The sequence below is a fragment of the Silurus meridionalis genome, chromosome 3, assembly GCF_014805685.1.
Source record: "Silurus meridionalis isolate SWU-2019-XX chromosome 3, ASM1480568v1, whole genome shotgun sequence".
In the NCBI taxonomy this organism is placed as follows: domain Eukaryota; kingdom Metazoa; phylum Chordata; class Actinopteri; order Siluriformes; family Siluridae; genus Silurus; species Silurus meridionalis.
This window is the reverse complement of record NC_060886.1, coordinates 9,934,307-9,945,607: the sequence shown is the minus strand read 5'-3', so window position 1 is coordinate 9,945,607 and position 11,301 is coordinate 9,934,307. Positions and strand designations below refer to the sequence as shown.

At 37.1% G+C, this 11,301-nt stretch overlaps 2 protein-coding genes across 2 annotated transcripts in view; both read right to left on the bottom strand.

The window, feature by feature from the left end:
• casq2 (calsequestrin 2) overlaps positions 1–2,792 on the bottom strand; it is a 5,845-nt gene extending 3,053 nt beyond the window's left edge. Inside the window, exons 1-3 of the mRNA XM_046845683.1 lie at positions 2,472–2,792; positions 2,007–2,378; positions 164–248 (exon numbers count right to left, since the gene is read on the bottom strand). Coding sequence (XP_046701639.1) covers positions 164–248; positions 2,007–2,243 — 322 coding nt within the window. The 5' untranslated portion in view covers positions 2,244–2,378; positions 2,472–2,792. The remainder of the gene's footprint in view (positions 1–163; positions 249–2,006; positions 2,379–2,471) is intronic.
• Positions 2,793–4,324: 1,532 nt separating this feature from the next.
• LOC124381436 (potassium voltage-gated channel subfamily E member 2-like) lies at positions 4,325–4,699 on the bottom strand. The gene has a single exon (XM_046843059.1). The coding sequence runs from the start codon at positions 4,697–4,699 to the stop codon at positions 4,325–4,327; it is 375 nt and encodes a 124-aa protein (XP_046699015.1).
• Positions 4,700–11,301: the final 6,602 nt, after the last annotated feature.

Here is an 11,301-nt window from a genome sequence, read left to right as displayed (position 1 = left end):
TGCATACTAATGTTTTACAGATCTTTTTCATGTAATCTGTGTAAGTTCTCTATTTTCAGGTTTATAGAATCATTCACTGTTCAATTAAAGAAGACTTGAAATGAAGACTTGCAAACCCGTTGCAAGTTAATTATAGTGCCTGCAGGCTTTTTCTCAGTCTCACCTAGTTTCTTAGCGACCTTGGCATCCTTCTCAGAGTCAACCATTCCAAATCCAATGTCTTTTTCCTGTAGGACCTGAGCAGCCATCTGCACATCAAAACACCAGAAGATTTATTTCAGGAAGTAATTTTATTCACAAGTCACAAGTCATTCAGTTCAAGTTAAAAATATATCTACATTAGTGGCTTGCACTTTTTTGTTCTATAAAAATGACATTACATTGTACCTAGTTTCTTCTTTAACATTATTAGTTTATTTAGGAGATTTATCAGCTATAGGATTTAGTGTGCTAAATATTTACACTAGTATTAAAGATGTATTATGCGCAAATACGTTGAAAAATACTATACTATAACATGTACAATACAATATAATTAATGGTGTTTAAGAGAGCAATATTAATTATAACAAGGCAGTGACATATCAGTAAGAGTTATGCACTTGCAAATCATAGAACAATAGTCCTGTTTCTGATTAAATCTAAATCGCTACATGGTTTGCAGACATCCGATCATCCCACCTATGTTTTTTCCCTAAACTGTTGCCACAAAGCACACAATTGTCTAGTATGCCTTCGCTGCAGCATTATAATCTCCCTTCATTGAATCTAAGAGGCCAAAACATGTTCCAGCCTGACAATGCCCCTGTGCCAAAAACAAGCTCCACAAAGACACAGTTTGTTAAGCTTGTTGTAGAACAATTTGAGTGTTCTGCACAGAAACCAGGTTTTAACCCCAATGAACACTTCTGGGATAAACTGTAAAACTGACTGCACCCCAGACCTTCTCATTCAGCATCAGTGCCTGACCTCACTAATGTGGCTGAATGAACACAAATCCGCACAGCCATGTTTCAAAATAAAATCCTTCCCAGAATATTATTAGGCTATTATAACAGTAAATGAGCATAAATCTGGAATCGGATGTTCTAAAATTACATGAGTGTGATGTGGTTTTGCATTAGACACATATAGTTTAGTTCTTTCCAGTTATCAGTAAAAAATGTCTAAAAATATCAATCCTATTTTAAAGATCTGAAGAGAAAACTGAAAGGTAATACAAAGTACCCAAAATGGAGGTTAGGAAGTGTTGGTCTAAAATGTTAATTGTGTTTGTGTGTGTGGGAAAGGACCAACACACGAGTATCTAGGCTCAACATCTATCAACTGAAGCATGTATATAAAGCATTCAGGAGGCCCTAAGTATAAAATACAGCACTTGCTGGTATTCCTGATCAGAATAGCAATTAAGAATAGTAGAGAACAGGGTTAGTATTCCTTTATGTAGCTCAGAGCTGAATAACTTTGGAAGGCAGGAAACAGAGAGTTCTAAAACAACTATTTGGCAACTTTAACATCCTGGATTTTACTAAGTTGTTACAGACATTGTATACTGGAGTAGACAGTTATGGCTAGTTATTTTCTTACATATAGCACACTGTTGAGTTTTGGTTAAATTATAGTAGAGTGTAAATGAATTAGGAGGCATAAAATACTATAAATGTTCAGTAGTACTAACAGCGACCTTCAAACACACACAAAGACACACACACACACACACACACACACACACACACACACACACACACAGTCTGTCCACTTCTGAAAAATAATTTTCCAATTGTAACTTATTAATTTCATTGAAAATTTTACATTCTGTACTATATATACATTCATGACCTTACATTTTATCTTTGTCATATACAGGGCCACCGCTGTGTTCTCTGCAAATACTCATAGACAAGGAGATACTACAAAGTACATATCCTATTTTGACACCAATTACTCCTTCTCTTTTGTTACCATTCATATTTCTCTCTTTCTCTCTCTCCCCCTCTCTCGCTCACCTCCAGCACCAACTCAGTCATTTGGAACTGTTTCTGCAGCTCCTTGTTGGTCGGCACTGGTGCATGGTAGAGCAGACCGAGCATCTTGTAGTTCTTCAACGCTTTGCGGTAGTTCTTGCTGTCAATGTCCAACACTCTGTCCTTGCCGTCATAGCGAGGGAATTCCAGGCCCTTTTTGGCCCAGGTAAGAGCTGCCAAGCTTAAACACACCAGCACTACCAACCAGGGTATCCTCATGGCTTCCACTTTTACACAAGCACACAGGTATTAAACTCAAATGGACACCACAGGAGTTCTAACAAGTTCAGGTTCAGAAAATTTCAGAAAATCAGTCTGAATGGAGGTCAGAGAAGCTGCCCAGGTCGAAAAGAACTGAAATCCAAGAAAAAGAGATGAAATTGAAAGATATAATTTAAGAAAAATATTTGCAGGTTCAGATTAAAATATCTTCATGGTCATATGCACCTTTCCAATGGAAAAATCTTGTCTGTCCTGCCTGTCCCTCTGTCTCTTTCTCTCTCACCCAGCCTCCCTGACTGTTTCCGTCTCTTTTGGCTGGAGACAAAGCACAGGGCTTTGAGGGGGGGGATACCTTACATAGCATTAGCTCTCTGACTCTCCCGGGTCTTTTTTAGGAGCCCAGTTGTTTCAGTGCTAAAAATACTCTAACTGATCTGCAAGGGGCAGGAACAATGTGGAGGACTGGCTTATACGAATGATATTTTATCATAAAGTGAACATGGCTATTTGATAACTTGTGGTCTTACTGGAAAGTAGTCACTGTGTGTGTGTGTGTGTGTGTGTGTGTGTGTGTGTGTGTGTGTGTGTGTGTAGTCAAAGAGGATATAAGAATGGGTATCTCAGCATACTTTACTAAGCCAGACATTCACATACTAGATGGATTTGATCAGAACCATGATAGAACCATGTAGCATTGATTTCACATTGTTAGTAATAAGTCATGTTAGTCATCCCTCTAATCATAATCAGACAAGCATTTCTTCCAGAGGCCTTGCAACTGTATGCAACATGCTGAGTTCACTTTGGAAATAGTCATTTAAACAAGACAGCTGGAGAATTTGCTCCTTAATTGGAAGGTGTAACAGGAGAAGCCACAGATTAATTCATTCCTTAAGAAGCTGCCTGCCTTAACCTAATGACCCTCAGAGTCTAGAGAAACCCTCTAAAGAGATAGCCTGATTAGCACCAGACAGCTGCAACCTAGCAAAAGCAACTACATATTATTTATTTACTAAGGAGACAATAGATTTCTGATATTTCATTGATTCATTGATCTTACAAATGCACAATGTCAGTGTTGTTACCCAACATCACATATAACAACTGAAAGTTTATAGACATTTCTGTGAATGAATTCATGAGACAGGTATATTTTTGGTTCACTCAAGGGAATTATGATGTCTTTCCATCTTAAATGGGATTGCAATCTTAATGGCCAGTAGTCATGATGAATATTCCTGGGGTTATTTGTAGCACAAGAAACTTGATACGGAGAGCTTCTCATTGTTATCTACTGCAGATGATACAGTTGGACCTACACAGATAACTGTAATTTGGGCCTTTAAATGCTGATTGATATGCTATAAAATATTGTGAAATGAATGGGGAACAAAATGAAGATAATGAAATGAGAATTTTCACAAAATTATCAAAAGTTACTATCCAGAGCAGAAGTATAAAACCTAAAGCAAAAACAAATTGAATACTTACCTGTAGCAATTTCATAAGGAAATCCACTATATACATTTTAGACATTTTGTTCACATTTCTTTACTGTTCACTGGCTTACACACACTTCTGTCTATGCAGCTTTCCATGAAGGTTGTGTTCTAAAATTACCTGAAATTCTCTTATTTGACAAAATGCCTTATTCTTCTACTTCTTTTGAAATTTTTGCAGATTTTTTTTTATTGACAAACTAATGCATAAGAAATCAAAACATTTTTTGCAATTTCAAAATTGTATAATATTGCAGAACACTATTTTAGTGCACTACTAATACTAATACTACTACTAATAAGAAGAAGAAGGAGAAGATAAAGAAAAAGAAGAAAAAGAAGAAGAAAAAGAAGAAAAGTAGATATATGGTATACAGAAACCATTGACTCACAAGCTCCTACTAAGGCAAAAGAAATCAAGCCATATTGTCACAGAAAAGTTTTTATTTGTTTCTGAACATAGTATGTAAATTTTTCCATCATTAAAAAGTGCTTTGTTCTATAATCACGTTAATCAGGAGGCCGAATACGATGCATCATTCTACTTATTTTTTCTTGTTTTTAACTGTAGAATGAAGTTCAGGGTGAGCCAGGTCCATCAAAGTTTCTGATACTTGGATTGGAGATAATGTAGCTCTGGTTGTATGCTTGAATCTGAGGTTGAGAGCTCCATTCTCCCTCTATGTATTTATGGTAGGGGTCATTGGAGTGCTCCCTGCGTTTGGACTTCACTGTGCTCACTAAAATGGCCACCACAATGAAGGCAAATATTCCGATCATTACCACTAGGTACCAGATAACGTTGTCAAAGTTTTCTTCAGCCAGTCGGGCATTTAGCTCACGTTCAGCCTCCGTGTTGTTCCATTGCCACTGCTTCAGGAAATCATTCAGAGCATGAGTTAATGAATCCTGCAGGTGGAGGGTCAGGTTGGACCAATCAGATGATGTTGTCATCTAATTAAAGAGGAACAAGAAAACAAGATAGTTATAGTGGATTTCTATTTTAAAGGAACAGATCAATGAAAAAAAGTGAGTCTCTAGAGTTTGTTCCTTTAGTTTTGCCATGGAGTTAAAAGACCAGTTATGCTAATAAGTAAAGCAGTCTTGCAGGTTCTAGCATGCATGTATGGAATGAGGAAAGAGAAAAGTACCCTAAAATATGTGCCTCTTAGCAGCTTGTAATAATTATTATTTTACCTGGAGCCATTCATTTCACATTGAACATAGATACATTGCTACAGTAAAATATAAACCTTAACACTCTATTCAATTCATTAGCTTTTGTAGAGCTAGTTTTAACCAGCTAGACTGTTGATTTAGCGAGACTGAGACACAAAGTGGTATTGCACAAATTTCCTGCTATGAGATCAGAGTGGGGCAACAGTTTCCCCTATAAAGAGAAAATTAATATTTTGACTGGTTAAATCCAGCTGAAGAAAATAAGTCATAAGTCATAAGTTCATAAGTAACAGTTTGTCTCTAAATTAAAACAGAATTTGCAAAAATCTCAAAGTTTGTACTGGGGTTCAGTCTTTCTGATCAAATTTGGGTCTGTCAGCTTGCCTGTTAGTCTGATCCCAACTTCCCACTTACTTTTTTAAGCATTTCCATACAGCTGGCAACAGAACATGACAGAAACATCAGGATAATGTAGACATATGTGTTAGAATTATCTCGGGTTCAATAATATTTTGCTTGTTTATAAAAATAATATTCACATGCATTACTGTGCCAATTAAAAGTTTTGTCAGATTTTGTCACAGTTTGTACAATCTTAAACTTTTTTGAGATCTACTGTAGATTTAAAAATTTTACCCTGCTAGGATCAGTAATGAAACATACATTTATTTATGTATTCTTATTTTAAAGATCACTATATATATTTTAAATAGATTTGTAAATTGTATAAAAATTATTGTATTAATAATAAGAAGAAGCTAATTGTTAGACAGAACCAGTAGAGGCTTGATGAATTTATGTTGCTTGATTTATATTTGTATCTTTTATTTTGTCGGACTTGTTTATTTCTTTGTATTTCAGAATGCAAATCTTCGTGCTAGGCAGTAAACCAATTTATTGATACTTAAATGATAAAAATTTAGATTTAGTACAGAATAGGTACAAGTAAATCGATGGCATCTGCTTATTATGTTAAAAGGTATCCCACAGGATCATTATTAAACTTCAATTCTATCAGAAAGTAAATACAGGGAAAAAGTAAACGATGCCTTGAGTTAGGTACATTTAAATTAAATACTAGGATTACAAACTGTAGACTAATATTTTTTTCCAACAATAAGAAGATTAATTCCTTAATGCAATATGGATATGCAATGGATCACAGAATAGAAAATGATGTTAAACTTACACTAATATCAGCTCCAAAGCCGTTCTCATGCGCAAGATAAAATTATAAGTACACTTCAGGAAGTAGCTGGCACTACGTCTTAATCCTGCATTGTTTGGCTAAATTGTGTGTGTGTGTGTGTGTGTGTGTGTGTGTGTGTGTGTGTGTGTGTGTGTGTGTGTGTGTGTGTGCTATCCCATATCAGCTCCTTGCTGCTCCATTATAACAAATCTCATTCCTCAAGGACATCTTTGCTCAAGGACATCAGTATTTTTACTAAAAAAAAACGTACAAAACATATTTTAAATCACAAACTCAGAAAGAACACAGAGGGTGAAGTGCTGATTAAATGTGTTGTATATCTACATATAATAACTAGCATTTTTCAGAACAAAATAAACACTTTTTTTTCACAATGTTTGCACAACAATCCGATTTGTGTGCTACACAGTATTTTGAATGCCCTTGACATAAAATGTATCATGTGCAGTTGGCTCCTTACTCATATCAAAGCATGTGCATTTATACCATGCACAATGTAATATATATCCACAGCTCAAATTGCAAATATTGATACAGATTAGACTTAAGAACAACTTTCTAATTGTTTCTGTACAAAGTACATTGGTTCATTTAGTTGTTCACATGTACCAGCAGGATTTTACAAACACACAGCAAATACAACCCCTCCACAGTATCCAGCCAAGAAACGTTATATCTTGATACATCATTGAGACAAGCTAATCAACTGGATGCATTCTTTCCCTGTCATTAACCACAGAGGGGAAATCAAAGACTGGTGATCAACACCAAGTACTATACATGATTTAGGACACAGGTTTATGCCCCGTGTCACTTGTCTCTGCACATTTCGTAATGTCGATGGTCACACCTTGAAGTGAATTGTCTCACAGATCTGCCCTGGGCTCAGAACATGTACCATGAGCTATTTATGAGCTAAAATTAGCTAACCATGGTCTTAGACACCACTGAGCATTGATTGAGCAGCTGATTCCGTAGGCATTCTTGCCACACTGTTTGAAGCTAAATAGTTACCATTTATGTCACTCGCCTTGGTGTATCACTCATATTTAGTAACCATTATCCTGGCCAGGGACATATTAGATTCATACACTATCCTGTCAGGGAACTGCCTGCCACACCTTCACTCGAGCCTCCACACGCCCGCAGCATCTCACCATCATACTAAGTAGCTGCACCTGGCGCTCATCATCTCACACACTACTTAAGGCACACCTTCCCAGAAAGTGCCCGTCCGTTCTACAGATAATGCTGCTGAGGACTTTCCTGAACTCTCAACAAGTGCATCTTACTCCACGTTGGAATTTCTCTTCCCTACGGATCAGCCGAGTTCTGTTGGACCTTCCCGTCCAAAGGACTACATTGGTTCACTCAGATCTGGTCTCCTGAGCATTCGGAATTATATACACACTCACGGGACTGTGGATACTTTCTGTGTTTTGTATAAATTAAACACGCTTCTTAAATACCTTCGGTTTCGCGGCTAAGTTCTTCCAGCCTAACATATCCAAAGTCTGGGAACACTGGAAAAGATGCAAGGATACACCCTGAATGGAACACTAGTCATTTGTTCATATGCAATCACACACTCATTCACAGTTACTTGGGGTAATTTATAATAGCCATTCCATTACTATGGAGAGAACATGCACAGAAACTCACCTGAGCTCTGGATTAAACAAGGTTTTTGCATCTACACTATCCAATACACTGATACACATCACTCCCTCGGGGTATCAAGCCCATGTAAATGGTTTATGTGTTTCTTGTCAGTTGTTGACTTATACCTACATTCTCTGAACATCACTGTGCTATCCCATTTACTGTTGTGCCACAAACCAGCCTCTTTTTATTCCTGGAAACATTACTACCCACAATGGTCCTCCTGATGACTGAAGTGATGAGTCAGTGAAGATCCCATGGCTTTCTTCAATGCAGTTCAATGTTCCATGCAGAGGAATGCTTAGTAAATAAAGTAAGTAAAATAAATAAATAAATAAATAAATAAATAAATAAATAAATAAAGTACCCAGACATTTTTCAGTCTGTCCTGTCAACTTTTATTACTGTCTTGTTTGTTATAGCTTTGTCTAGCGTTTTAGAATTTCTAAAATTTCTTTTAAAAGGAGAAAATCCTGATAGTACTGCATACCGAGGGAGAGCATGAATGAAGAATAGAAGGAATTCAATATAATAGAGTGTATTGCATTAATAAAATGTATTCTATTTTATTTGTATAAAATATTATTTTATATGATATTTAACCAAGCAGACATTTTATTTTAAATTGTTTTAAAAATGTAAACTGTTTATGTTCACAAATGTTAATGATAAACTTCGTTAAAAAAACTACAAGCAATTTTTTGTTTTGCATTTCTTCCCCCAAACTGTACCGAAATTGGACCGAACCGTGACTTAAAAACAGAGGTACGTGTGGAACCATGAGTTTTGTGTAGCATTATATCTCTAATATAGAGATTATATTATATATTTTATATATATACACACACACACACACACACACACACACACACACACACACACACACAATATATTGCCAAAAGTATTCGCTCGGCTGCCTTCATATGCAAATGTACTTGAGAAACATGTGATTCTTAATTCATAGGGTTTAATATGATGTTGGCCCTTTGCAGCTATAACAGCTTCAACTCTTCTGGAAAGGCTTTTCACAGTTTCACAAGTTTAGAAGTGTGTTAATGTGTGTTAATTCTTCCAGAAGATTTATGAGGTCAGACACCGATGTTGAACGAGAGGGCCTGGATCGCAGTCTCTGCTCTAATTCATCCCAAAGGTGTTCTATCGGGTTGAGGTCAGGACTCTGTGCAGGTCAGTCAAGTTCTTCCCCACCAAACTCACTCATCCATGTCTTTATGGACCCTGCTTTGTGCACTGGTGTGCATTCATGTTGGAACAGGAACCCAAACTGTTGGGAGCATGAAATTGCCCATAATTTTGGTATGCTAAGTTTTGGTCTATAGTAAGTCTTAGTATGCTGAAGCATTAGGAGTTCCTTTCACTGGGAAATCCTGAAAAACAACTTAATGTCATAATCCCCCTCCACCAAACTTTACACTTGGCATGATGCAGTCACACAAGTACCACCAAACCCATACTCGTCCTTCGGATGATCAAACAGTGAATCGTGATTCGTAACTCCAGGGAACACATCTCCACTGCTAGAGTCTGTGCTTTACACCACTGCATACAATGCTTTGCATTGCACTTGGTGATGTAAAACTTGGATGCAGCTGCTTGACCATGGAAACCCATTCCATGAAGCTCCCTACGCACTGTTCTTGAGCTAATCTGAAGGTCACATGAGGGAAAGGAAATTTCATGACTGGTGGCATCCTGTCACAGTACCACGCTGGAATTCACTGAGCTCCTGAGCTCCCATTCTTTTACAAATGTGTGTAAAAAAAAAAAAACAAACAAACAAACAAAAAAAAATATATATATATATATATATATATATATATATATATATATATATATATATATATATATATATCTAATACAAAATAATAATGTCTTGGCTATATATATATATATATAAAAGACGTTTTGTCAAATGTCTGTCCACATTGAAGTCATAAATCTCTAACCTCATTTAATGTGGAAATAAGCATTGCCAAACATCTATTCATGAAATACAAAAACAAATGTGTTCTTGTATAGAAATGTGTGGAGAATCTTAAAAAACCTAATTTGGTGAATTTGGTAGTACTATTGTCACCACCAGGTGGAGACATAATCAAAGTAGCAAGTAGGGTACTCCTTACCTTTTAATGGGATTTCTGGGCGTGGTGACTTTCACACAGTCTGTCTATTCGTGGTGATATAGAATTACATAGTGACAGACTCATATCATTCTCTGGTTCTAGCCTTGCCCTGTACTTGTTCTTTAGATATGCCAGTGTTGAAAAACCGCTCTCACAAAGGTATGTCGTTGGAAAGTGTAAAATACACCTCAATGCTTTTACTGTAAGCTCTGGAAATTCTGTCTGCCAACTTATCCAGAACTTCATAAGGGGTTGTGTATCATACATATGCCTCCTGACAGAGTCTGTGGACATCTCTATGAGCTAATCTCTTCTATAGTAGTTAAGATTGACCCTGCTAATGCATCATCACTGAATGGAAGCAGGATCCATTTGCTGTCACAGCGCCACTCATCAGAATCATTTAAGTACTTTTGGAATTGAACCACAAGCTTCCTCAAATGCTCACACACAATGTCTTTTAATGTCTATTAATCAACTGAAGGGAACATAGCCATGTTACCACTCTCCACTCGTTAGTTACCACTGATAGGTGAAAAGCTAGCCTATCCTGTGTCAGTTTGAATATTTTAGATTTTTTCATTAAATTCATTTTTCCCACTAATGTGCAAATATTCTAGAAATGTTTGGAAAAATAAATTATGGGGAAAAAAGTGATTTAAATAGAGAAATTATGCAGGCTGTCACGGACCACATAACCCAGCCATTATGGATGCACAAGCCAGTGCACTCTTAGTGCCGGTCCCAAGCCCGGGTAAATGGGGAGGGTTGCATTTGGAAGGGCATCCAGCGTAAAACATGTGCCAAATCAAATATGCAGATCACAAATGAGAATTTCATACCGGATCGGTCGAGGCCCGGGTTAACAACGACCGCCACAGGTATCGGTAGCCGACAGGGTACCGGTGGAAATTGGGCTACTGTTGGCCGAAGGAGGAGCAGTCATAGTACCAACTTTACCCATCATAGTACCAACATTTAAAGTTTAAAGATATGTTGTGTGTTCAGGAGACCAAGTGGAAATGGAGAAAGAGCAGGAACATTGGAGGTGGGTTAAAACTGTTCTATCATGGTGTGGATGGAAAGAGAAATGGTGTAGGGGTGATTCTGAGGGAAGAGTACAGTAAGAGTGTAGTGGAGGTGAAGAGAGTTTCTGATAGGATGATGAACGTGAAGCTGGAAGTTGAAGGGATGATGATAAATGTCATCAGTGCCTATGCTCCACAAGTTGGCTGTGAGATGGAGGAGAAGGAAAGATTCTAGAATGAATTAGATGAAGTGGTAGATGGTGTACTTAGGAAAGAACGATTGATGATTGGGGCAGATTTTAATGGGCATGGGCAGATGGTGGTAGATTTTGCTAA

Bases quoted from the DNA above. Each gene is read 5' to 3' on its own strand.
- LOC124381436 (XM_046843059.1), bottom strand. From the start codon at position 4,699: ATGACAACATCATCTGATTGGTCCAACCTGACCCTCCACCTGCAGGAT.